This window comes from Linepithema humile, chromosome 6, assembly GCF_040581485.1.
Source record: "Linepithema humile isolate Giens D197 chromosome 6, Lhum_UNIL_v1.0, whole genome shotgun sequence".
NCBI lineage: Eukaryota > Metazoa > Arthropoda > Insecta > Hymenoptera > Formicidae > Linepithema > Linepithema humile.
Genome location: NC_090133.1, coordinates 5,115,455 through 5,143,061, shown reverse-complemented (window position 1 = coordinate 5,143,061; position 27,607 = coordinate 5,115,455). Strand labels below are relative to the sequence as shown.

Below are 27,607 nucleotides of genomic sequence, written 5' to 3'. Positions count from 1 at the left end.
TCCCCGCCTCGTCCTCCGCTTCTCGTCCGGCGACCTAACGGCGTGCGAATTCTTTCGATCATCGCGATATACGGATCTCCGCGTCGTAGCGCAGTCCGCCTCTTTATTTTCTCGTATTTCACGATACCGGCGATGCACCGGCCTGCATCTCCTCCTCCTCCTCCTCTTCCTCCCTCCACCGTTCACCGGCTCTACACCCTTGATCTCTCCACGCCGCGCCTTATTAGCATATCCCGCAACGGTCGATGTCATTATCACGCTATTATTTACGTCGGTGATCATTCTACCGTGTAATTCGATTCCAAACTGGATCTGTACGCCCGGGACGTCGGGCGCGCGTGTATGCGTGCGCGCGAGACGGATGCCGGGTGCGAACCGACGTGTTCGCCGCCGATGCCGCCGTGTTTTTGTTTTCGCGACGAACGACCCGATAGAGCGGGATTTAAAGCTACTTCACGCTCGTGCGACTCCGGGACGATGCTTCTCGCTGTCGCGTTACGTAATTGTATAATTGAGCGGGAAGATTTCGTGTAACTGCACTCGGTCGCGGCTCTTGCCGTCTCCCTGCGATAAACTTCGCCGATACTTCGCCGTTACATAAATTGCACGACGGGGAGAGAAGTTCTCCTTTGCTACACATCCTTCGCCCGTTACGCGCCGCGATGATGATCTCCTTTAATATATTCACTGCCTTCTTATTTCTCATTTGATCTCAATAAAATTTATAAATAGAATTCAAGTTTGAAATTAAATAATTATATTTGAGAAAAAAGAAGGAAAGAAAGGGGGAAGTTGAGAAAGAAAACGAAGAAAAGTATAAATACTTATACAATTAGCACTTTATTTTCAGATTTTTCATGTATTATAATTAACGAAATACTAGCTTTTCGTCAAGAGTTTTAACGCAGTTTTTGAAGAATTTTGATAATTATCCAAAAATTCTGCAGAAAATGTTATTTCTAAGAAATCAACAAATAATTTAAAAGATAGAAATGTTCCTGCTTATCGCGTCCGATATTGCATCAAGCGTTTCAATGACACTGACCTCCCAATTCCCGTCACGCGCGCGCACTCTTTCACGCTCATCGTATTAATGCGAATTCCACGGACACGTGTGATTCAGACTCCCTCCTGCCATGCTACGTTTTGTATAAATTAGCATTCGTTTATCTATAGAATACATCGATCTTGTTGTTACAAATAGCTATCCTTTGCTTTTCAAGCTTCCTTTGAAGTTTTTCTTTCAATCTTCTCTTTCAGTCTTTAATCTTTTCACCAGATATGATGTTGTTATTAACTCAATTATTATTCAAATAGAAGACGCGAAAGGCGCGGTTGAACTAAATAGAGATAACTGAAGATTAATAATTCTAGAATATAAACTAAAGTTTTTTTTTTTTTTATATAAAACCAAAGTTTTGCATTACAAAGGAATTTCCCAGAGCAATTCTTTCTCCCTCTACAAAATCCATCCAAGAGTAATATTGCTATCGTACAATTCGCAGGAGAAGACGAATGCGGTGAAGGCGTTCGCCCGCGAGCAGTGCGAGGCCGCGGCGCAGCTGCAACGACAACAGCAGCTGCAGCATCAGCAGCAACCGCATCATCAACAGTCGCACCAGCAGCACCAGCGTCATCAGCAACACCACCATCATCACCATCAGCAGTTGCAACTGCGGCCGACTCTGCACATGGGTTCGAGGATGACCAGCGGCGGTGGCGGCCCGATGACTCATTCGACCGCCAGTTTGGCCCAGCCGGGTCGCCTGAATCATTCTTACCAGCACCATCCTCACCAGCACCATTCTCACCAGCAGCGGCACGTGTCTTCCATGTCGCCGCCGTTGCTGCTGTCGTCGCCGCACGCCGCGCCGCAGCACAATCACCTGGCGCATCGCGGCGGAGTCGCGTCCGCCGCCGCCGTCGCCGCCACGCCGCCGACGACACCCGGCGATCGGTCGCCGCCGAGTCCTGGCGGCGGTGTCGGCAACGGCAAGCTCAACAGGTCGCAGCACCTGCCGCGCGAGGCCAGCGGCAGCGTGAGCCCCGGTCTGCCGGCTGCCACGCTCGACCTAAGTAGCGCCGCCACCACCAACAGCCCGCACGAACTGTCGACTCTCGTCTAGAAATCTGGGATGTCGAAGGGACAGGATTCGAGGATCCGTGGATTCATTCGAGAGCGTATTCTTCGGCCAATTCGAGGGGCTGTTTCCTAAATCGCTTTGAATCGAGATTTATGAAGAATAGATTTAAGATCGAAATAAACTCTTCGAGACGAAATCACTCGTTTTAGGTAGACGTTGTTTGAAAAATGTCGAAGACACAGATTCTCCGACTGACGAAAGCCTTTCTGAGACTTAATTAATCGTAACATATTATTCGTAATTGAAGAGTTTATTATCCGTAGACCGTTTTAAATTCATATTTTTAGAAATTGGAGATGTAAAATCAAACGCTTCGTCTTGTACAGGCAGATACCGATGTTGATCTAGGAAGAAGGGACCAAAAAAAATTGCTGATTAAGGCTGTCATCATTTATCTCACTTTATCTCGCATTATCGGCATGTTATCGCAAGCGCCATTGTTAATACCAATTAATGTATTTCGATCACGCGTGCAATATTTCTCGACGCTAACGAAGGCCGATATGAGATTACTCCAGACCGCCTCGACGACGAATCCTCGCGAACTTTTTGCCCACCGTGTATATAATATTCACGAACCCTCGACGAACGATCGCCGGAAAAACACCGCCCAGAGTCTTGTTGCTGGGCAATTTATTCGGGGTTCGTGCGTTCGGCGGACTTAGTCCCGGTCTTAAACGCAACTATACACGACGCCGTAAGTGGTGTGAGTGCGGAGATTAAGGGACCGGGAAAGGGAAGAGTTTCGCGCCCTTTGTAACGCGTGCAACACGAAATGCCGAAAGCAAAAACGCCGGCTGACGAATTCCCGCGTACACTTTGTCGACCGCAACAAGTAAAAGCGCGAAGCAAAAATGATTTAATTTAATTAATTTATTCGATCTGAAATTAATTAATTATGGCAATGTTATGATTAATTGTTGTTAAAGTTATAATTTATAATTGATTTGCAAGTTATAATTATAAACTTTGCAAGTTATAATTATATAATTTGTTTTATAATTGTATAATTATGTAAACTAATTGTATTAATTATATAAATTAATTAATCTAAAAGAATTAATTATAACATTTGCATTTTTTCTGTTTTTTAAAATTGATTTTGCGAATGTCATGATGTTATTTATAGAATTCTCAATTTTGGAGAAATTTTGATTTAAAAAATTGACTGAATCGCCGTTATCGTAGCAATTATGTAGAGTGTGGAAAAATGATGTCTTTTTAGCTTCAATTAAAAGATAAGCTTTCGCACGTCGGCAAAAATATCAAAGAGAACTTACCAATTAGAACTTATTGAGCGAGATTTTATCAGCCGCGCTTTCGCTTATCGTTCATACTATTCCGGCAATTATCCGACGGCCTTGGAACGTATACTCTCAAAGCCGCTGACCGTCTTTACGACCTGGGTCATTAAACCAGTATTACTCGACTCGTAAGTTTTTTGTTTCTCCCCCGCCGGTACATAGTTCTCTCACGTAGTCAGAATCTCAAGTGTCTTGATCCTGCTAGTATTGTATAGCTAACATGATTTAAAGACTCGTCGGTAGTGCTAGTTCCTGTTGACCTTGACGAGCTACATTCTTTTGCATATCGCTACCAATTACAATTTTCTCCAGCAGGTTTCGCCTCGCTGCCGTTTACAAACGCGTTCGGAGAGGAACCGTATGCGTACATGTGTACGCACCTTGTACATAATATTCTCGGAGAAATTCTACGCCGCGTCGATGCGACGCGGGGATCACCCGGCCGAACGAAACTTGCCGATTTATGCTTTATTTACGGCTCGTATATCCCGCTATCAGTGAGAGCAGCAACAGGTTTCTATAACCTGTTGCGCAACGCTGACGAAAAAAATTCCTTATACCGAATGCGCGTTGCATTGCGCTCCATAAGTACTTTTCGGTCACTTGATATTACGATTACGATCCGTAATATCGGATGACCAGAAAAAAGTCGTGCGATTCTTTTTTACGTCAGAAGTAAGCGCTGATAAAGTTTCTGCGAACAAATTTTACTCACTGCAATATATGCACCTTTTTAATATAAACGATACTTTTTAATAATAAATTTTTATATTCAAATTTCTCTCATTTCAAGATATGAAAATAATTTATATCGGAAATAATGTATCAAAATCGCACGACGTAAATTTTGACGCTATCACGACGATCCTCAGTACAATTATTATCGGGTGTAATTGTTGAAGTATACTTCGACGATATATATACGCGACAATGTGCATATTTTCGACGCTTTAGAGATCCCGAAGTGACAAGAAATTGGCACGTATGTGAATCTTGCCATGTTTTCGCTTATTATTATCATTATTATTGTTAGTACTTATTCTGCAGAACCTCTAGTCCTAGATTACTTTCGTTCTCACGAAAGAATAAGACTTTAGAATTCTAATTATCGTGTAATTGCGCCGTTGATTGAGGCGATTGATAAGATGTTTGAAATTTGCGAATTCGACGCAGCGGCGAAATCAGGTTTACGCCCGAGGAAAATATAAATTTTTGAAGAAAAAGAAGAGAAAGAAAAAGAGGGGGAGGGGGAGGGAGTAAGGATAATTAATCCGAGATGAGTAGCATGTCGTTAAAAGTGAAAAAAAAAAAAGAATCTCAATAAGAAGAGCATGAATCGACGGGCCTTGAACGCCACAGACTGTAAATCCGCCTGCGCATTCATTAATCTCCCAACAACACGTAAAAAACTAATTAGCCAAACGAGTTCGTCAAATTTCAAGCCTTCGGATAATTAGATGATCTACGAATCAAACTTGCAACTTTTTTTCATTCCTTTTAAACGATCAGTGCATTTTATTACTTAAAGATAACGAGCTGTAAGACCGCTATGAGTTTATATTTAAGCGTATCTAGAATTAGGTTTATATTTTTATATGATATTGTGCGTGGCCATGTGAAGAGGATATTAAAACAAGATCGCACGCTTATATAGCTACGTAAAGGTAACTATAAAATACTTGCGATTGTGTGGAAGCTTTTATGTCCGTCGGAAGAACTCGTTCTCATTTTGATCGTCAAATTTTTGTACTAAGCACTAAAGATACGTGTAGATCGCCATTTCGTAGTTAGTATGAAAGCTTTCTGGTTATACAAAATTTTGCATTTCAGGATGTGTCAATAGAAAGATTTTTACAGATTTGGAAAATACATTAATATTCATGTTTGTGTGAATCTTCTTTTTTTTTTGCGGTATATACATATACTTACGTTTGAGCGAAATCGACAGCATTTGAGATGCAACTTCTTATACAATTGAGAAAAAGAGATAGCAGAGGTACTCTACATCGTTTACGACGTTGTACTGAACCATAATACGAACATTGTGGTAGCAACTTACGTAAAGATGTTCGATAATGAACGTGATATAACATACGTCGTACTACCGAATCAGTTAATTTAAAAGAAAAAAGGTCTATTGATATTGCCAATTTATATATAGCTTGTAAATTGAATTCGAAATTTCACAGAAGAATGTTAATGAACTTTCACTTTTGTGACATTCAGATGAACTGAGCCGACTCGGTATATGTACATAACGAAAGAATATATACGAGATATATTCTAGAAATGTATTCGCGAAAATGGGCAGGGTAAGAAACTGAAAATATGTAAATTGCATAGCAGCGTACACGCATACATTTTATCGCGTTTGTAAGTAGTGTAATGCATAAATAATGCATTTGCAAGCAGTAATATGTAACTTAATCACGCGAGTAAGTTATTTGTTGGGTCCACATATTAATGCGTATAGTACAAAAGTGTTTTAGCTTTATGTACTGACAGTTATGTAATAACAATAGATGTATCTACTTGACATGTAATTAATTAAAAGATAAAAAATAAATTATTCTGAACATGTATTAAGCAGTTGCAGGTAGATTGTTTTAATCGCAATGTAAATATTAAGTTTTCTTTCTAATATATTTCATTATAATTGTTAACGCTCTTCGATCATGACAGTGTAAATCGCCAAGCCTTTCAAAGTACCGCATATGAGTATAAATATTTAGAAAATTATTGAGTAATTGGATAATAATGACGTTGTAAAAAAAAATGCTATTAGATATTTAGCCGAATTGCATGAGTAACTGTAATTATTAATGTAGAAATGTGAAAAAATACGGAAAAAATTGTGTCTTAAAAACTTGCACTGATATTAATATATTAAGAATATTAATGAAAATATTTGTGTGATTTTTAAACTATAATCATGTTAAATAAAAGGATAAAAGTTGATTTTAAAAAAGATTTATAAATAGGAAACTTATTTATTCTTTTTTGTTTGTTTCAAATATCTGTTATAAAAATACACACTTCTTTATGTGAAATATTTATACAATTATATGTATACATTATGCATTATAATGCATGATATATCAATTACGTAGTTTTAAAAACTTAAAAAGAAATTTCTACTTTAATTTGAGTATAAATTTTTACTACTATATACATAATATTGAATTTTGCAATTTTTTTAGATTTATATTACAGGAAATCTTACTAAAATGAATTTTACTAACTATGGAGCTGATTAAAAAATGGAATGGACCATTGCACATGCCCATTACATGTCTTGTAACATTACTATGTTCGTTAACTAGCTCTTACGTCATTAATTGTGGAAGGTACTCTTACCTCGATGCCATCTAGTTCTTCAGACATAATTATCTGGCATCCTAATCTCGATCTGTAATTGAACGTAGTCAAAATTTTTAAATCTACAAAATTGTAATAAAAATACTCAAAGTATCATGATAATATTAAATTAGATGAAGCTTTATAGCAATCTTTAAACAATTTTAAGAAGCAAAACAGTGTACAGTGAAATAAAAAAAAAGGAGAGGAATTGAAACAATACATTTGAATCACAAAAGAAAGGATGTTTGACTTTGATAAAGACAAACTTTATTCTAAATCCCTTAGGATGGTAGATATAGGCAACTAATTCATGAATAAATGTAGTGATCATTACAAAGTAAGATTCAAAGAGTTGTTTCTGCTTGTTGGCGAGTCTTTTGTATTTTGAAAGTATAAAAAATATTCCTCAACTAGCAACTAGCAACCTTGAGAATTCAAATAAATATTTGAAACGTACGTATCGGTTAACTCAAAAGCCAAGTCCAACATATCCGTCTCTTCGTCTGTGGGCTTGGATGGAAGATTGTCATAAACATTCTTGGGAAAAATTAAATGACAAGTACTGCATGTCAGCGTCCCTTCACAAGCACCTGTGTTCAAGATGAATAATACACGCTTTAATAAACAAGGGAATATTTATTGAGAGTAAAAGTAACTTATCCAAATAAAGTTCTCATACCATATCCGTCCAAGTCAATTTCATTATTTACAACAATGTCTAAGATACTATCTCCCACTTTTCCTTTTGTTGTTATCCTTTCTCCATTGGCTTTGACAAATGTTATACTGACCCTGAATAAAATATAATTTAATAACTCAGTAATCGATTCATTCAAGAATTTTGTAGTATTCATAAAAGCTTAAATTTTAATTGATTGTTCATGATTAAAAAATTTAAAGTTAGACATATTTCACATTGTGATACATTTGAATACATTTATGTAATATATATGTAAAATTCTCTATCTAACATTCTGTTTTATTCTGTTGCAGTCGATTTCACAACATGTTTCTCGACGTCTTTTAAATAAGAAATGTATTTAACATTATGATAAATAAAGAGCGAGCATTCATGCTCCAATATTTTACTCACTCTTTCTTCTCGAAGAGGGGCTGCGTGGTGGACGCGGCTCTTGCAAAGGACAATTGATTAACCTTACACGTATAATTCGGGCTGACGGCGAAGAACAACCTGGACAGTCTCTGCAGCTTCTGCGCCAACGCCATGATTCAATGTCAAGCGTTGAATGTCACGTGGACACGAATGCACTTGACGAGCGTGTCGTCGAAAATAAAGTCTCGACTAGAGGACTAAGAGGAAAATTGTGCACCGTTACCGAATGCCGAACGCATAATACGTACGTTCGAGCGATTCTGCAATCTTCTACTGCAACAATAACAGATAACAACTGGTTCGCTTGACGGCACCTTTGCGCGAAAGCTGCGACAGGTTATGAAACACGCCGCGCGGCACTCTCTCTTTCTCCCTCGACGCGATATTAACATGTATCGTCATGTAATGCTCGTCTGCAACTGATTCGGGCCGATGTTTAGAAACATTCCATTTCTCGCGCACGCGCGGCGAGCATAATTGAGGAAGTAACTTTTCAGTAATCGGATATTTAAGAGGTAATCATTATTGAAAATATAATTTTTCCTATTAAAATAATATTTTCTTTTATCTTTCTTCTATACATAGGATAGATTAATGTCTACTTAACGAATATAAAATCGAAATAACGATTCTTAAATCTCATTTTTTGTATGTGAATTGACGTGATTTTTATTTCATTGCGTGGTGTAAAAATCGTAATTACTTTTAATTCATTATACAATCATTTTGTAATACATTAATTGCAATCCATTATACGTAGGTAAATCACATAATAAACGGACATTTAAGGAATTAAATTCTTTAAAAAAAGTCCCTTTACTTATGACTTTCCTTCGCACATTCTTTTAAATATATCTCGAAATATTCTATATTTATTTGCTCCAAGTAAGTGCTTGGATGAATTTATATCGCAAATGTCATATGAATACTTTACATGGCACGATTCCTCAAACATCGCATAAAATATTTTATTATGTTATTTATGTTATTTATGTTATTTATGTACTGACTAATATCACCAATTGGTGTGGACCAACAGTACCTCCGAAGTGTAATTAACGTAATTATTATTGAGCAAGACACTTGACACGTTGATTAAGCGTAGTGCGCAAAACCCAACAATAGTGAAGTCTTCTTGCGCAAACTGACGTGTAATAATCATCATTTACAATGTAAATTATGTAATTTAAATTTTACATAGTACACATTAATCTTACAAAAAATAATTATTATATTCACTACATACCATCTATTATATATATACGTTGTAAGGCTTGATAGTTAACTAGAGTAGCGCATTATGAGCGCGGGCGATAACGAATAGAATTTTAATCCAACTATTTGCATGATATCTGCATCTTGATATTATCAAGATCGACATGATGCTTTGTTTATTAAGCAATACGCTTTAAAGATTGCTAAATACTTGTATGTTTTCGTACATGGCACGAACTTTGCTTTTTCCTCTTAGCTGTGCAAGTTCACAGAGTTGAGGAAAGATCCTGACAGAATAAACAGACACAAGATAACACAAGATACATTTAACGTTTATGCTGAAAGAGAATAGATAGATTTCTGCTCACATGCAGATGATGATTCAGCAATCTGTAAAACGTGCCGCTCGGTAAAAGAAGATAGGGATATATTACATATACATTTTTAGTATACGCATTTGTCGATAAATATAAAATATGTATTTTTTTCTAGAAATTGAATATTAAATAATTATTCAACAACATCCATTTAACCAACTTACTATACTTTTTGCAAAAACAAGTATGGCGAATAAAAAAATATACATAACTAAATGTTCTGTATATATTTTGAATTTTAAGGAAGACTGCATGCGTAGTGCCGACTCTGGCTATTGTGCATAATTTGACTACAATTGACTACAATTTACTTCATTTATGGCGGGATGGTGAGACGAAAATCAACGGATGAAGATCGTCACGTAAAGATAAATCGAATGACAGATGAATGTAGCGAATCACATCGTTATTAATGATCATCCCGCCGCTTCGATTAATCAAGCGTTAATGCTCTGGTCCTCGCACTTCAAAAATGCTTGCCTACGCATTTCTAAAAAATAACTAATGCTGTTCAACTCCAGACATCACTGGAATACCGTTTCTGTGAGTCCATCTTCTTGATGTAATTCGCAGCGTCGAGTTCAGACATTTTACCTTTCTCCATTACCACCTTCAACAGTATATTGTGTACATCGCGAGCCATGTTCCTAGCGTCTCTGTGAAGAGAATACATCATTTATATACAACAATTTAAATGCAAATCTTTCTTTTCGCTCTAATAAAGAAGTGGCAGCTTTGAACTAACCCGCAAACGTAGATATGTCCGTTCTGCTCGCCGATGACACGCCACAATTCATCCTTGTTCTGCTCGAGCAAATGTGTGACGTAAACTTTATGGTTTTGCGCCCGGCTAAATGCGGTATGCAACGTCAAGATGCCTCTCTTCACGTATTCTTCTAACTCTTCGCGATAAAGGAAGTCCTCTTCGCTTTTTCTGCATCCAAAGTAAAGTATCGTATCGCCCACTTCTTTACCTGTGAAATCGAAATTGAGATATCAGCACGCTTAAACGCGATTAAAAATGTCGTACAATCTAAAGACAATCTACCTTCTTTTCTCGCAAAATCTCGTTCCTGTATGAAACCTCTGAACGGCGCTAAACCAGTTCCCGGACCGATCATGATGATGGGAACACTCTGGCGCGTCGGTAAACGGAACTGAGATTTCCTGACAAAGATCGGTACGACGCAGGGCGGGTCGGAGGGATGTTTCTCCTTCAACCAATTCGTCGTCACACCTTTGTTTGTTCTGCCGGTCGGAGTTTGGTACTCCACCACCACTGCCGTGATGTGAATCGAAGTTGGATGAAGCTGAAACAAGGTGATTTTTATTAATCGTTGATCCTTTGACAGAAATACTTTCCGTCAATCTTAAGAGTGAGAAAAATACCTTGGGAGACGATGATATCGAGTAATATCGGCACTGTAATCGCGGCAAGATCTCGCACAAATGGTCTAGCGGTGGCTTCAAACTGCGAATATCTTCCAGAATGTGCACGATGTTGCGATTCTCTTGAACTATCCACTGCTGGTAGGCCGCCTTGCCCTCCACGGTGGTTGACGCCATCAATTTCAGTTTCTCTTTCTCTGCAGGATCATCCGTGTACTCGGCTAACTCCTTCAGAATGTGCGTGCGCGGATTGCTTGTAATATCCAAGTAATGCGTCAAGGCAGTTCTGTAGCTGCAAGGGCAAGGGAACGGATGCTTCTTCGAGGATTCCTCTGTGAAACAAAAGTGGCAAATAATTTGACGAAGCTTATAAATAAACCAAATTCCTTCCAACAACATTCCGAAGAGTACAAAAGGCAATGAATAACTCACCATCTGTATTTGTAAGAGTGATAATAGTATCCAAAGTCGCGCCGCATTGTTCGCCAATTTTATTCACGAGCTCTGCATCGTTCACAGGATAAATAGCCAAATGATCGCCCGTCTCGTAACGCATCTTGGAACCATCGATGTCGAATTCGATGTGCATGCACGATCTCTCGGACGTCGGGCCGTGCAGTTCGCGATTCACCTTTACCGCGGCTAAGAATGGATTCTTGGCATCGTACGGCCTAGAATAAATCAAACATAGAAGATTAAAGATTACGATAGAAAACAAAAATGGATATCATACAGTTCATTCAACTGATAAGTAAAGACTTACGCTCTCTGGGCTTGGAAGGAATGAAGACGTGCGATTTCTCCAGTGTAAATGCGATCGGACGGTAGATCCACATGTTCCGTAAGCTTGTACTGTCGAATACTAACATCCTCGCCGGCCCCCTCGATACCAAAATACTCGCAGACGGCAGGCCAAAATTTGTCTTTCCATGTGATAAAATCATCCTCTATACTGCAATGGAAAGTAACGACATATTGTTACTAAATTGTGAAAATTACAAACAAATGGAAAATAAATAAAATATAATTCAAATACTCACTTGGAGTCATCGTCTCCAAGGCCTAATTCGAAGACGCGGGTAGCACCAAGCTGCTCCAGTCTGTGATCCACGTATATGCCGATTTCGTTGTAGTGTTCGTAAGTCTTGTTACCAAGTGCGAAAACCTGAAAAAAAATTTTTAAATCGCATGCTATTCAAATTTCCAAAATGTTCAGCACGATACTTGAAGCATTCCGGCAAGATTGAATTTCTATCGATTCGCGAACTCGAACGATACCTCGAACGGCGAGTGTAGCGTCGCGCAGCCGCGCGTTGCGACGCCTTTGGCGCAGCGACATCGCAGCGAGAAACGGAGGAGTTTATACATTCGTTTGTACATTCTGATGCTCGTAACGTGCATTGTTCGTAAGCGCTGAATCAGCGCAATTGATTGAGCACTTAGTTAAGACATCGCTAGATCAGTAGGCTCTCGATGTTATTGCGTAAGTCTACTTTTTGCCCGTGACTCCAGACACGACTCTCTCACGTGAACGCTACACGTAAAGTGGACGCATGGAGTGTCGCACGTGTACTGCTTCGAACCGTATGCTTACGTAATACTCAATGGCGTAACTGACGATTATTCCAACGTCAAGGCGCCAAGATTAAAATGGATAAATAATGAAACGAAAAAAATAAAAAAAGGGAAAAAAAAGGAGGAATACTAAATAAAATTTGTTAGCTACATCATCGTTTTTTTTTTTTTTTAAAGACTGTATGTCGTCGCTTATTTAAATTATTAAAATCACAGATAAGATTTTTGCATCACGGAGAACTGGATTAAATTAAAAATAAGATTGATATGAAAGTTTAATGCAAAACTTACTTAAAATTAAGGACAACCAGTAAACATAATTATATTTGTGCTAATTATTCGGATCGGAAATGAGTTCCAAGTATACGTACCGCATAATTTAATCCGGTGAGATTGGCGTCGCCGCTTTTCAGCCAGTCAAAAAATTCCGTCGCATTATCGGTGGGATCACCTTCTCCGTATGTTGCTAAGCAAAACACCGCCATACTATTCGGAATATTTTTCAGATTCACCAATTCTTCCTGCAATAGGAAAAAGAACCGGTTGTGTGTGTGTCTCTCTCTCTCTCTCTCTCTCTTACATATAATTACATCAATCGTCATTCGTCATTCGTCATTGCATATGCGTCATTGGCGTAGAGATTAATGCGTGATTGTTTGATCGAGTATAATAACTATCAGTTTTCTGCACGCGCGCGCGCGCGCGTGACAGCAGTGAACTCTTCAATTGGCTTAATAACATTTCTGAAGAAGCGCTCGCTTAGCAAATTTGCATCTCGTTAATGTACGTAGTTTCAGAGAATGGCGACTGGAGAATATTTTTTTTTTTTTATCCGAAGTTTAAGATTTACAGTAGCTCTATAATTTGCGTACCATATCGCACTCTTCCGGATCGGCCACCATGCCCTTCATCTTGTAGCGGATACCTTCCTTGGCAAGACGACCCGCGAATTCTTCAGCGGTACCCGTCTGGCTGCCGTAGAACACTACCAGACTTCGTCCGGAGCTCTTCAGCTTCTTGATGAATGAATTGTCCGCCGGCGACACCATGGCGAAGGACGTCGGTCTGTAATCGATGAGTCATAAATGTGCAGCAATTCTTTATTATTATTGTCATGCATTTTATAATGCAAAGATTATTGAAATCTTGCAATGTTTAAAACTCTTTTTATTTATTATCTCTCTACAGTAACTTCGATAGACTTTTCTCCTTTCAAGCAATTTTGAAAGAAACATAGTCAATGTAAATTTATCGAAATCATTATTTCATTTTGAGTTAATTTTTTGTAAACTTTAGAAAAAATAACTTCAACAAATTTAAATTAATTCTTTGAAAAATTATTTAAAAGGAGAAAAAGAATTTTATCAAAGTAATTCGAATAAAGATAAGTTTTTAAGGATTGTAGGATCTTAAGAATGTTTTTTATGCGTTCTAGGTGTTTTGAAAAGAATAATTACTGGATGGAATAAGATTTCGGCGCTGGCACGGGTTCCTCACGCTTCCTCTTCCTCCAAAAGTACCACATCGTGCCCAATAAAAGAGCGCCGAGCAACGAGATGTCGAAGATACTCAGGAAGGGCTCATTCCCTGCCTCTGACTCACTGTTGCTCCCTGATCCTGCCATTCTTATAGCCTTCGGCTGTGATGCGTCTGCAGTCTGCGGTAAATATAATAATCGGATTAATTATTTTAGCGAATATCTCAGGCACCTTATCTGAAGTTTTTTGAGCAACTATAAAATAAAATCCATCTCATAGTCTTGCCTTGATATTGTCAATCTTGTTATTCTTATAATTATCTCTCTCAATTTTTTTTAATATATGACTTGTCTATGTGTGTGTGTGTATGTGTGTCTGTGCAAAATTTTTTCAAATAAATATAAATGTACTTGCAAATGCAAATGTAACATAAATTTGCAGTTTTGGAGCTTAAATTCGAAACGTTTTTATTATTGAAAATATTACACGTGGCATAAATTTTGAATAATAATAATTATTTTACCATAAGTGACAGAGTAAAGAAAACGCATACACATGATACATAATAAAAAGAAGAGATAAAAAATAAAGCGCCGTTTTTAAAGATGTATAAATGCCTTTAAAATTAACAGAGTTAAAGACACAATATGACTCGACTTTTATTATCTAAGTTTTTATCAAGGTTGAATGTCAGTGATAGCGCTTCGATCGTATTTTAAATAAATTAAATTAACTTCAAAAGGTTCGGCCATACTTCGAATTGATATTCCGCATTTTAAATTTCTTTCGTCGCCACGATCGTAAAATATTCCTCTATCTTGTCACCAAAAATGGTAATGGTGATGGTAATAGTAAGTCACGGACTTTTACGTCATACGCCGATTACGGTCGATATCCATAAAGACATTCGACATTGATTCGACTTCTTCATCGCGAAGCAAAAAAAATTTATTTACAAACCAAATTTGGAAAACTCCTTTTCAAGCTTATAAAATTTATAAAAAACTAATATAAATATGTAAAATAAAAAAAAAGTGAAACTCTTGCACTGCGAGAAACTGACTTAACTTGTTAGAATCGGCTTTATCTGCCCAAATTCCTAGTTTACTCTTCCAGAAATGCGACGTCTGCTTTTGACGATAGACGGAAAACAGTAAAATAAATGATGACTCGATGAGCTATCACGGGCGCGTGCACCTCGAATTGAGCATTTGATGCAATATCTCATCTCTACGACCGCGATTCAGTTTATGCGAAGAATCGATTGACGCTGATAATCTGAATTGTCACCAATTGTCTACTCGCCATTTCGCAAAACGATAAGAGCACTTGTTAACGTGACGAGATGATAATTTTCAAATCAGATCAATTTTTGAATGTCATGTTCGTTCGCGTGACTCGGCACACAACAGATATGGCATCCGTGTAAGTCATGATCGGCAAACCAACAATGATAAGACGACCGATTATTATTTGACATTACTCAGCAAACTTTCACTTTGTAATTACCCGGAAATTATTTCGTCTTGCCGTGACATCGGCTAGCAAGAAAACATTCATTACATTGTTGGATGCACGAAAAACGGAAGGATTTATATAACCCTTGTGTCATTGCGCTACAGTTTGCGTAATAAAAATCGAGAAGATTACTGCGGATGCAGCTTTTAATGCCAATTCATGATAGTTGATTCGCGATCAACGTTTTTTTGCTCGCTGCGATAAGCTACTACATATTCATTCGAGATACTTTTCGCGTAATTTCACTAGAAAAAATCGTTCGCATCTACATATGCTAATGAGCGCGCCAGTTTATTTCGTTCGCTTATCTTATTCTTATTATATGTTTAGTCGGTTGACGGTTTTATGCAATGACTAACAACAATAATTGTGACTCTTCAAAAGGCCTACAAGGAAAAAGTCTTGTATATCACGTAATTAGTAAAATTGTTATTTATATTTTTCTTTGCGAGACAACACGACATTGTAAACTCAATGAATCAATACAATAAAAATTGTGTAGCCCGATCACAGCGTGACAGCTGCCAAATTACTTGAATATCATGGTTGTTATACAAGAGTTTATAATAAATTGGCGTTTTTTCTAAAGGTTAATTACTTAAACAAAATGTACTTGTGCAATATGCGTTTGTTTCGCAAAAAACACATTAATAATTATTTTCTAATAAACTAAACTACATAAATTTCTAAACGGAGTCCATAAAGTAGTAGTTTTATTAACGACATTAAGAATAAACAAGCTGCTAATTAAAGCTGCAAGCTGAAGCTACAATTAAAGATAAAAAATAAATAACATAATAAACATTAAAAGCGTCTATTAGTTAAAGAGTCCTCAATTATCATATTATTTTAGTAATATCTAACGTGAGAGTTTAAATTTCTCTGATACACACAAGTAAATTTGTATCTGATTTAAATATTATATACAATACAGTTTAAAATAACAATTATATATTTGTATGCGTTATAATCTGATGAGTGAGAAATATATCGATTCCCAAAGTATATCAGAAAGTTAAACCAATTTCAAGAAATAAATAATATATTAATTTTTCCAGCTTCTTAATGAGATCGAAACTCGCAATAACAACAGAGAAACATGACATTCAGTTGGCGAATTTGTCATTAAAAATGCTTGCTTTTCGGTAATCTGGCAGACATTTGTATTGTTTGATATTGTTATGATCAATAACACACACTTTGCAATCATTCAATAGATAAAATTAATAAAATTTCCGAGTGTATTTAAGTTTAATTTCATCGTTTGACTCTTTTTAATTAATATTCTTCAATAATTTTTTAATATTTTAAAAGAATTTTATTTTGTTCGCTTAATTAGCTTATTATCAAATAGAATTCTCGTAGGCTTTATAAATATTCAACATTCCTATAAATAGAAATAGTAGAAAATTATAAATTTAATTTTGCTTGTCGATTTCATATTCTGATAGACAAAATTCTTGAATTTTTAATAAGACTAGAATAAATTAGCCTTTTTTCATCAGTCACTCTTCAGTCTTATTGTAGAAAACTTATCGTTTTATAAAAAGGCTGATACTACTATCAGCTTTCTCATAATTATTCTAAAATATAGTATTAAATATGACCATTGTGCAGCCTCTTTCGTTCGTACTACCAATTATCGATCTTTTCGACCACATTTTTTCTATAAAAACATTACATTAAGAAAGTTGAATTTTTAAAAAATATTTTAAAAGATATTGTTAAAAAATAAATTTAAAATTAACGGTTACAAAATTGAATTTAAAAATGTTTGCAGTATGCATATAATTACTCGTCTAAATGAGTCTAAATTATAAATATTAAAGAGATGTAATTACGAATATAAGAGATATAATATATAAGTATATATATATATTACGGATATATATTATAAATAATTATATGATAAAGCAATTGTGATCACTAAATCCATCACTGCGTATTCGCACAAAGCAATGATATATCATATTTATCATTATGTAGCATTAATATTTCAACTTTAGCTGTTATTGTTCTCATTTCATTTATTTTTGCTGATAACTTTTGTAACTTCTATGGTGAACTATATTTGATACTTAATAAAAAGAGTTAAACGTTTGTGTCGTTTGTTCTGTCATTTATTCTCGTTTATCACTCTTCTGATTTTTATGACACATGAACTTAATTAAATTGAAGGAAAACAGAATTAAATATACGCTATGCACACACAGATTGCGTTTCAATTATACATACAAAATCAAAATTTAGCTTCCAAAACTTTACTAAACAAATTTTATTATTAAATCATAATAATACCATCATGACATTATATAATTATGACATTAAATATTTGCAAAAAAAAATTTATTATAAGAAAAAACAATATCATTAATTATTTAGCATACATTTTTATTTTATTTTAGACAAATTTAATATTTTCGCATTTTTTTCAATTGTTTTTGTGCCTCATTACTTGATGCATGATGGAAAAATAATCGATAGGAAATTTCATCGTTTATTCAATGATGGAGTACGTGACACGAATCATAAATACTTCTGTATTATCATCGTTACGTTACTCGCTATGTCACCGTTTACGTTTCTTTGTGTTCATTCGCTTACCGGTAAATCCATATTCTGCGTGGAAGAAGAAACGAACAAAACGTGCGGTCTTAAAAGAGGGTCGCGAGAATCGATCAAAAGTGAAATTCGTGAAACACTGGTGAAACCGCCGATATACACATGTGTCCGCGATGAACGCTCCAGTGATCACCTGCACGATACTCACGCGTTGGCAATCGGCGCGCGACTGAACGAAGTTGACTTTTGCGTCGTGGGTTTCTTTGCAGACTACAAGTATCAATATGCATGCTTCGCGACGTCACCGCATCCGTGTGCAACAAAGTAGCAAGTCATGTTATTCGCACGGCTTGAATGTCCGCATTATTACGGAATGCGTCCAGAAAAAATCTGCGCTTTCTCTCTCTTAAACTGTGAAAATTGTGGAAAAAGAATTTACGATCCGAGAAATTTATACGAAGACTTAATTGTCCATTATCGTCACACATTTCACGTATTTCCTCTCGTTCTCGCATAAAGTACTTTTCAGATATTGTGTGAATATGTAGATACAAGATAAAAAAATATGTCATTAAAACTTATCCACAAAAGTGTTCAATCGTAAACGCACCAAAAAAACAATCAATCAATCAATGTTTCTAAAAAAATAAAAAATAGGTAAAAAATTTGTTTAATATTATTTTATATAATTTAGCACACAGTGCAACATTATTTTTGTATAATACTAAAGAATTCCAAATTGTCATGATATATTATAGTTTTTTGTGTTTTTCATGGTTTGATTATGTATATTCAATAAGAAGTAGATCTTCGGCTAGAGTATAAATAACAGTCCAAGTTTAAAAAGAAACAAACGATATAATTGTTTAGCATCAATTTTCATGATGTAATCACAACGTGCCATCATTTGTTTACTCGTGAGCGTTCATTTTTTTTCTTCTAACTTAGACGGACATAAATTTTTTTCTCATTAACGCAACACGTGCGGTAACATTATTCATCTTCCAACATCTCTTGTTCTTCAAACATCTATTCCATCATTAAATTATAAATTCTTATTTGTTCTCTCTAACTTTACCTATATAAAAAAAATTTTCTAACATTTACAAAGTAATGCACCGCAGTCCAATAAATCTGGCTATATTTTTGGGCAATATTTAAACTGAATTTATTATCATTAATTCTTCTTTGATGTCACAATATCACAATTGGCCAAATCGTATTATTTAGGCATCAAGTTATAACAAACTGTTTATTAATTCAAATTGATTCGGTTTACGTAAATTACGACATTATTACAAAGTAATCGACCTTTTTCATATCGCAGCAAAAAGTTTTGGCGATCCATCAACCAAGATTGAGCGTTCTATTGATAGATTTTGAATGTGCAACAAAATTTATTTCTAGATCTGTATCTGGCACAATTTTTAGATCTTTTAGCAAAAGTGTTCTTTCCGTGTAAGTTGCAGAAAAAAGACATCAAGTCTAACGTTATTCGTGTATGCAATGTAAAATATATTTCATTTAACCCTTAACGGTCACGTGAGGTCTGTGTGACCCCCAAAGTTTGGGCTGAATTTTCTCTACGTTATTATTTCAATATTGGACTTTTGTCGTTATCTATCGACAGTTCTAGGTTCCCTCTATGCGATCATAGACCAGGTGCTGACCGGAACGCGTCAGTTCATGTTCGACAGCTGTTTCTTCTTTAAAATTACCCTTTTCATACCTCAAAATAAAAAACCTTTTTTGAAACTCGCACTATGGCACTGATTTTTTTCTTAAAGTGCTATATCTGAAGAGTATATCCTAAAAATTTTTTGAAAAAATATTAAAAATCTAAAAAGTTATGATATTGTAAGTGAAAAAGTCATTTTTTACGTCTCTTTTGGTTCAGTAATTTTTTTGCTATGTTAGAATTAAAATTTAACATAACATGAAATTGATTCACATTTTACACTATTTGACGAATGTTCAGTAATTTTTTTGACTTAAAACAATCAATAATTTAACCGCGACATCATTCAAAGTCGTTGGGGGTCATTTTGACCCCATGTGACCGTTATGATAATTTACTGAAGTGTGACCATTATGATATTTTAATGAAGTGTGACCGTTAAGGGTTAAAATCAATGTTCGAAGAAATTTTAACTTCTAATTATAATGTATAATGGTTATTTGAACCGGTAGGAGTCTACTTAAATATTTAAAAAACAGAATCAATAAACGCGAATCATTAAATATTAAAACGTAAATATCCACGTAAATCGAATCAATTTGAATTAATAAACAGTTTATTATAACTTGATGCCTAAATAATATGATTTGAACAATTGTGACATTGTGACATCAAAGAAGAATTAATGATAATAAATTCAGCTTAAATATTGCCCAAAAATATAGCCAGATTTATTGGACTTGCGATGCATTCGTGAATTTATACGAATGTATGCAGATAGAAATCGTTGTTACATCGTGGAAGTGAAAGCCAATAAGAACAAGTCTGGTGAAAAGAGACATGCACTCTTCTCGCGCAGATGCATTGCAATTGCATAATTATGCGGCTTCGTTTTTTGTCATTTATTCGGTAAAAAGTATCGTAACTAACTTCTCAATTACAATTATTTTTTCAGTAGTCTCAAATTTATCATTTATGAATATTTCTCTCGGTAAGAAATTTTAAATGAGCCAGAAAAATGAGTCTGACAATCTGATGTGCGTACTGTAGAACTTTGAACAAAATAAGACTTATCGAAAGAACTCTCTAAACTCGTAACTCATTCAAAGAAGTGCTTCATATGTTACGGTGATTATATAAAAAATAAACTTCACTAACTGTAAAAAACTACTGTATTTACATATTTTTGTATTCATTTATAAGACGATACTCATATTTTCGTTTTTAATGATAAAATAAGAAAAGAGAAGAGATTTTATATCTCTCAAAAGTAATTTATGCAAATAAATTTAGTAACAAATACAAATTAAATACTTTACAACAATCTATCATCCAAATAAATATTTTAAAAATCACAAGTTTGCGCAGTACTTCTTATTACAAATAAAAATGTCATGCTGGGACGATCGAATTATTTCCGCCAATTTGTCGACGACAAATAAAAAGTCTCTGCTTCGATGTGTTGGTGTCTGGTTATGCTCAACGAATAAGAGGAGGAAAGCGTTGGGTGAATTACAATGTTAGTTACAAGGTCAGTTTTTTAAATGCGTCCGGTGATATATATGTCCGTACATACGTCATTCGCGTAATCCGCAGTAAGTAGTCATCGTGTGATGGTCGTGATAGCCTATTATACAGAATGTCCCATTTAACTTGAGACAACTAAATATTTCGAAAAATAAGCATTGTACGAAAAAATGTCCCAAATAAACTTTTAATATTATCAAGGGGGACATTTGTCTGTGTAAAAATTAACCCGCCTCCACCGCCCCTTGGGGGTGGGGCGGGTGGCAACTTTAAAATTTCAAATGGGAACTCCCATTTTTTATTGCAGATTCGGATTCCTTGGAAAAAAATACGTAAGTTTTGTCCGAGACATTTTTTCGAATAGTGATAGATGGCGCTGTAATCAGTGAAAATTAGTTTTTGCCATTTTCTTTCACCATCGGGGTGCTTTATTTCGGTGAGTCCCCTCGCCTCTCACTATTCAATTACAATAAATGCTCGAAATGATGACCTTCCATTTCGATGCATTTATTAACTCGAGCTTGGAATGCTTGTACACATGTAGAAAGTGTATCTGGCGTTATTTGTGCGCAAGCATATCTAATACGTTCCACCATGTTTTCTCGAGTATTTGGTAATTCTGTATACACTTTTTCTTTAAGGTAACATAAAATTAATTCAACTTTCAAAATTATTTCAAAATTATTTCAACTTTCTTGAAATAATTTTGAAATAATTTTGAAATAATTTTGAAAGTTGAATTAATTTTATGTTACCTTAAAGAAAAAGTGTATACAGAATTACCAAATACTCGAGAAAACATGGTGGAACGTATTAGATATGCTTGCAAACAAATAACGCCAGATACACTTTCTACATGTGTACAAGCATTCCAAGCTCGAGTTAATAAATGCATCGAAATGAAAGGTCATCATTTCGAGCATTTATTGTAATTGAATAGTGAGAGGCGAGAGGACTCACCGAAATAAAGCACCCCGATAATGAGAGAAAATGGCAAAAACTAATTTTCACTGATTACAGCGCCATCTACCACGATTCGAAAAAATGTCTCGGACAAAACTTACGTATTTTTTTCCAAGAAATCCGAATCTGCAATAAAAAATGGGGGTTCCCATTTGAAATTTCAAAGTTGCCACCCGCCCCACCCCCAAGGGGCGGTGGGGGCGGGTTAATTTTTACACAGACAGATGTCCCCCTTGATAATATTAAAAGTTTTTTGGGACATTTTTTCGTACAATGCTTATTTTTCGAAATATTTAGTTGTCTCAAGTTAAATGGGACACCCTGTATACATATATATGTATATATATGTATTAACACTTCAAATCTACTGCGTTTCTGATAAATTCTCCTATTGTCCAACAAAAATATCCAACGTATGTCCAAAAATATGTTTCGGCAAAGTTAAAAGAGTTAAGTTGCGCATTAAAAGTGTCGATATCTCTAATTTCTCTTGTCACTCGTATGAAAGTTCAAGATTGTCTCCCGCAAAACTGTTTTGCCTTTCTCGGATTACCATGAATCTCGGGTCAAAATTGTTTACACGTGGCAAATAAGCCGATCGCGATCGAAAAATTTGTTCACCGTTATAATGGCGCTAATAGATTGGGACAGCTTCAATAATAGGTGTATGCTAATTATGATGTCTCTACACACATTGTCGGCCTTTCTAATGCTCTCACAAAAAGAACCGGAAAAACCCAAAGGCGAGTTATAATTTATAACATCTGTGTTTTTAAGCTTTAATACGGAGACTTGGGGAAAAAAAGGATATCGAATAACTGTTTATTAATTAAAAATTCATAATCATGTCTTTCAGAGTCTACTGAAGAAAAAATTAAACCACAAATTGAAAAGAAGTGCTGACTAAACAGTAAGCTTATCCTCTAAAAGTGCAAGATTTTAAATTAAAAATCTGATAAGTATTTTAACAAACATGATGAGCGAACCTGCCGTGGCGAATAAACCCGAAAGTGAAATAATGAAGCTTGAGGTAAGCCGTCCTTTTATTCAGCGAGCGATAAATACATAAAAATCAACATATGTAAAAAAACAAATTCTTCAAAACGAACAAAAAACCCTTAAATTCCTTAACTTAACTTCTCATTGATGATCTCTGAGAATGCTTAAAATACTGATACTGAAATCATCGGCAAAACTTCGCAGATATGAAGTCTGACGTCATTTGTGGACGATTTGCATATATATTCACCGATTTGCGTATTTCATTAAAAAATTTAAAATTCCTACAATTTAAAAGCAAAATTTTAGCGTCACCTAAAAAATAAACAAAAGAAGTTTTTCGTAAAAACAAATTTACTTATTGAAATCTTTACTGTAATAATTTTGCATGCTGAATAACAAAAATCCATTTACGTAAATTACATAAAAAATGTAACTGCGTTTTAAAAAAATGTAGTTATGCAGACAATTGGTGTATCTGTGAAGAAAAACAGGATTACTAATTTATCGTTTTAATTAAAATAAGATAAATGAAATGTATATTTTACGAAATATTTTAAACTTTATGGTATATATTAAAGTTATAAGAAGTTATAATTATGTTTATACTATATTTATGTGATATTTTTTATTACAACAATAAAAAATACATTAAAATATTTTTTATTTTAGAAACTGTATATTAAAAAAGAAAAACAATATTTATATTGTCCGAACAAAATATTTAGCAGAAATATTTCTTGTAATACACAGAAATCGGTAAATGCATATGATCAAATTTGTCGAGAGATTTATTGCAATCTAATCTTTTAACCCCGCCATGGGTTAAACCTTCACATTTGGTTTAAACGGCATACTGGGGTCTTGTGATACTCACTATCTTGTGAAATTCACTTGTGAAATTCATTATCAGAATAAAAATTATCGCTTATGAATAGTGACTTAATTTTATTGAAACTACAATATTTTATGCACATACTTAAGTGATTGTTATCACTCTGTGATAACAGTTAAATGTATGATTAGGGTCTGCTAGACCCTAGAGTGACATTACAAGGTCACAAAAAGAACATTGTGTTTAAAAATAGGATTTGAACGACGAAAGGAAAACTGAAGAAAATATGGAAATCAAGGCGACATCGACGCAGTCTGACATTGAATCGAAAAGCAAACAATCGAAGGCCTGCGACACAAATTCTTATATCGTGAAGCTATTTAAAAATCTAATAAGCCCGGAAAGAAAGAGTCAAGAAGATTCAGGAGAGAAGAAAAAATGATATATTACCTAGATGTTTTCGTGACCCACAATATGCTCATAAACATTTCGTGAAAAATATTCTAGCAAAAAAGTTATTGTAAAAAAACTAATGTTCCTCAATTAAAATCCTTCAATTCAAATTAATTGCACTTATGTATTCATACATTACTCATTGTAGACACGATCACAGGAATGCCTTAACACACGAGTGTGAATTTTATAAGCCAATTCAAATGTGCCTTGACACTGAATTTGTCGTTGACAAATATGTCAATATATTTGTTATATCTGTCAACGACAAATTTAGTATCAAGGCATTCCTATGACCGTGTGTACTTTTTATAGCAATCTCTTAAATTAAGAAGAGATCCGATTGAGCACTTCTAACAAGACGAATCATTTCTAGCATTTCCTAGCAATCATTTTTATAATCCTTACATCAATCAATGTCAATGTATGATATATTGTAATTTGAATATGAAGCAATATATTGACATAACTAGAAACGTGTGTATATAATGTAACAAGTTTTAAATAAGCAAAACATTCGTTTTTAGAAGGTAGAAATTTTTTAAGGTAAGTCTAATAGAGTGCAAATGTAGATCAACACGAGTCAACATATGTATGTGCTGTAATATCGTAGATATTAATATCGTAGATAATATCGTAGATTTAAAAAAATACAATTTATATTAATTATATTTAAAAAATCAAACAAAATTATTGCACAATTGTACCGGCTTGTGTTGACCTGACACACATGTCAATACATTTTACAGCAAATAATCTGCAAATATAAAGAAAGCAAATGCTCTTTGTATATAAATTTTCTTCCGTACATATATTTTAAATCATTTTCATTCACGGTCGTTTTTTATTATCTGATAAAAATAAACTCTTTTCTAAATGCAAGCATAACTTATTCGACAGTCGCCGACGACAACCGTCGACTATGAAGTCTTTGAATAATACATTGGATCAAAGATCGCAACAGAAGGTTTTTTTATCTGAAAGTGTTAGATCGTATTGGAAAGAGAAATCTTAGGAACAATTTTCAGACAAAGCGTCGTAAATCTTAGAAAACCTTGAAATCTACCTTCGTTCCACTTATCACTGCTTTCTCTAATAAAAAATTATGTAAAAAAAAATTTTTTTTTCAATAAAAATTTAAAATTTAGTTCAATAGAATATTTATAAGTTTTAGGAATAATTGATAACTAGCAGATTTTGACCAGGAAAGATAAAAATAATCGTTCGTTATCTAAAACATAAATTTGTTTATCGACTTCATAAGAATGTCTGAAAGAATAATAAACTGTGGTAAAAATTCTAGATCTATGACATTTGGTTTTACGTAATATTAATCTGTAACATTAAAAACTTGCTTTGAAATGCGTTGATTTTTTTTAATAAATTGTGTATATTAAGTGCACTTTAGTCGCGACAAAATTTCGAGAATTTCTTTACCTTTATTAAAAATTTGTATTTATAGTCTATTTTAAACGATTTGGATTCAAGTCTATTTTTAAAAAATTTGCAATAGAGAATTTACGCGCGCTATAGAATACTATACATATACTATACATATTTTTACCTAAAATAAATTTTATAAGATAATTGTATTTAACAGTCAGCTGGATTTTCGTGTTTAGTGAAAGCGTCCCATAAACTTAAAACGGGTTATAGGAATTGATGCAAGGCGCCATTCACATTGCATTTCTGTGAGTAAACGTCAATTATCGCGTTTCTCCCGACGCGCATAGATGTAATAATATCTACAAGGTGTTTTGACACATGTTCACACACATTCCCATTTTCTGATAAATATATTCTTTCAAGATTAATAATTTTTTCAATTACTATTACCTTATTCGGCTATCGTGACATTATTTTGATATAAAAAGGTGAGACGTGTGAATATAAATACAAATTATTAATTAATTAAATATTATAAAAATTAATATTTAATTAATAAGATTAATGTTTTAAATTAATTATTTTACATTATTATAAGATTAATTGTAAGATTTACTTTTAAATTGTAAAATTATTGAAGGAGTTATCGCAATACTTTGAATTAAACTTTATTGCGACATTTATATTGAAATTCATCAAAATCATATTGTTTATTTCACGCGTATACAGTTCGCGGAAATTATTATCAAGTGACTTAAAAAAAGATTAATTTCCTGTTGCACACTTAATCTTTGTATTGCACTTCTGCAAGTAATCATTAAAAAATTTATTTATCTTCAAGTAGCACGTGGCATTCAGTACATAATGCAACGCAGAATATCTCATAATACGCGCTTTATTGATATTTTTTAATCTTTGGAAATATAAAATAAACGAATCGTGCAATTAATTAAAAATTATCATACACAAGGTTTCGTTAATATAATATGCAAAAAATGAGTTCATTGATTCAAACATTATTTCAAGTAAGAGAAATCTAATCGTTACACGCACTGATCATACACACACACTGATAATTACACTGATAAAAAAATAGTGATAAGATATCAGTACGACATTAAGTCGTGATTATGTCACTCCGTGCTCTGACGGATTGCATTATACTTTGTGATACTTTCATGGCTGATGCATTTACTTATTTCTTGCATTTCAAAGCAATCATAATGCTATTCGATTTGAATATTACGCATAATGAATATGAAATGCATGATACACGCTGCCTATCGTCGTAAAACGTTCTCGAGTTATGCACTTTTGTGAAGATAAAATATAAAATTCGCGCATCCTCGCAAAATTCGACGCGATTGTGCGGTCACGTGACTTGCTATTCCGCTTCTCGCTACCCTCCCCCCCCTCCACCAACTTCCTATAGCACTTGTGGAATGCAGTTCGAAATTTACCTGTCAAGCAGATAACCGACGGCACGAGTAGACGCTCAATCAAACAATGATCCACGTATTCGCTGTCTTCCTATGACGACAAATTCACGTGACGGAGGCTTCTTCCTTTCCGCTGAACGTGCATGAATTCGATAAAGATCGAATTTCCACGACCGAGAGCAACGAAGGGTATAAGTACGTTGCGCGAGAGACGTGACGCTCGGTCACGCTCGGCCGCAATCGGCGATCAACGGTGTTGCAAAGTTTTTTTTCTCACAATGAAAATCTAGC

The 27,607-nt window shown here is 34.7% G+C and overlaps 3 protein-coding genes and 1 long non-coding RNA gene across 8 annotated transcripts in view; 2 read left to right on the top strand and 2 right to left on the bottom strand.

The window, feature by feature from the left end:
* The window catches only part of LOC105677093 (uncharacterized), a 34,597-nt gene extending 28,563 nt beyond the window's left edge, over positions 1 to 6,034 (top strand). For both annotated transcript variants that reach the window (XM_012375469.2, XM_067357137.1), the window contains exon 5: positions 1,506 to 6,034. In XM_012375469.2, coding sequence (XP_012230892.1) covers positions 1,506 to 2,126 — 621 coding nt within the window. In that variant the 3' untranslated portion in view covers positions 2,127 to 6,034. The remainder of the gene's footprint in view (positions 1 to 1,505) is intronic.
* A 384-nt stretch (positions 6,035 to 6,418) lies between these two features.
* Fdx2 (Ferredoxin 2) lies at positions 6,419 to 8,366 on the bottom strand. Of its 2 annotated transcripts, XM_012375435.2 has the most exons (5): positions 8,171 to 8,366; positions 7,902 to 8,020; positions 7,488 to 7,600; positions 7,266 to 7,398; positions 6,419 to 6,857 (listed from the first exon to the last, which is right to left on the bottom strand). In XM_012375435.2, the coding sequence occupies exons 1-5, from the start codon at positions 8,312 to 8,314 to the stop codon at positions 6,764 to 6,766; spliced, it is 603 nt and encodes a 200-aa protein (XP_012230858.1). In that variant the 5' UTR covers positions 8,315 to 8,366; the 3' UTR covers positions 6,419 to 6,763. The 2 variants fall into 2 exon arrangements, with proteins under 2 accessions (XP_012230858.1, XP_012230859.1); XM_012375436.2 differs by having other exon boundaries at positions 7,902 to 8,315.
* Positions 8,367 to 8,609: 243 nt separating this feature from the next.
* On the bottom strand, positions 8,610 to 27,553 carry Cpr (Cytochrome P450 reductase). 3 transcript variants are annotated; one of them, XM_012375434.2, is made up of 11 exons: positions 27,338 to 27,553; positions 13,936 to 14,135; positions 13,351 to 13,543; positions 12,850 to 12,999; positions 11,944 to 12,068; positions 11,667 to 11,855; positions 11,336 to 11,574; positions 10,904 to 11,235; positions 10,563 to 10,824; positions 10,260 to 10,488; positions 8,610 to 10,170 (listed from the first exon to the last, which is right to left on the bottom strand). In XM_012375434.2, the coding sequence occupies exons 2-11, from the start codon at positions 14,100 to 14,102 to the stop codon at positions 10,026 to 10,028; spliced, it is 2,031 nt and encodes a 676-aa protein (XP_012230857.1). In that variant the 5' UTR covers positions 14,103 to 14,135; positions 27,338 to 27,553; the 3' UTR covers positions 8,610 to 10,025. The 3 variants fall into 3 exon arrangements, with proteins under 3 accessions (XP_012230857.1, XP_012230856.1, XP_067213237.1); XM_012375433.2 differs by lacking the exon at positions 27,338 to 27,553 and adding an exon at positions 18,079 to 18,289; XM_067357136.1 differs by lacking the exons at positions 12,850 to 12,999; positions 13,351 to 13,543; positions 13,936 to 14,135; positions 27,338 to 27,553 and adding an exon at positions 12,182 to 12,471.
* On the top strand, positions 22,707 to 24,891 carry LOC137000495 (uncharacterized). The gene is made up of 3 exons (XR_010890729.1): positions 22,707 to 22,947; positions 23,061 to 23,234; positions 24,292 to 24,891. It is a non-coding gene; the product is annotated as an uncharacterized lncRNA (long non-coding RNA).
* Positions 27,554 to 27,607: the final 54 nt, after the last annotated feature.

Excerpts from the sequence above, each read along its gene's own strand:
- Cpr (XM_012375433.2), bottom strand. Across the intron at positions 11,856-11,943 it reads CTTGGAGACGATGACTCCAA|TATAGAGGATGATTTTATCA; the intron begins GTGAGTATTTGA and ends TTTCCATTGCAG. Across the intron at positions 11,236-11,335 it reads CACTCTTACAAATACAGATG|AGGAATCCTCGAAGAAGCAT; the intron begins GTGAGTTATTCA and ends TTTGTTTCACAG.
- Fdx2 (XM_012375435.2), bottom strand. The coding sequence starts at position 8,314 with ATGTTAATATCGCGTCGAGGGAGAAAGAGAGAGTGCCGCGCGGCGTGT. Across the intron at positions 8,021-8,170 it reads GATTGCAGAATCGCTCGAAC|AAGCTGCAGAGACTGTCCAG; the intron begins GTACGTATTATG and ends GCGTTGGCGCAG. Across the intron at positions 6,858-7,265 it reads GCTTTTGAGTTAACCGATAC|ATCGAGATTAGGATGCCAGA; the intron begins GTACGTTTCAAA and ends GTTCAATTACAG.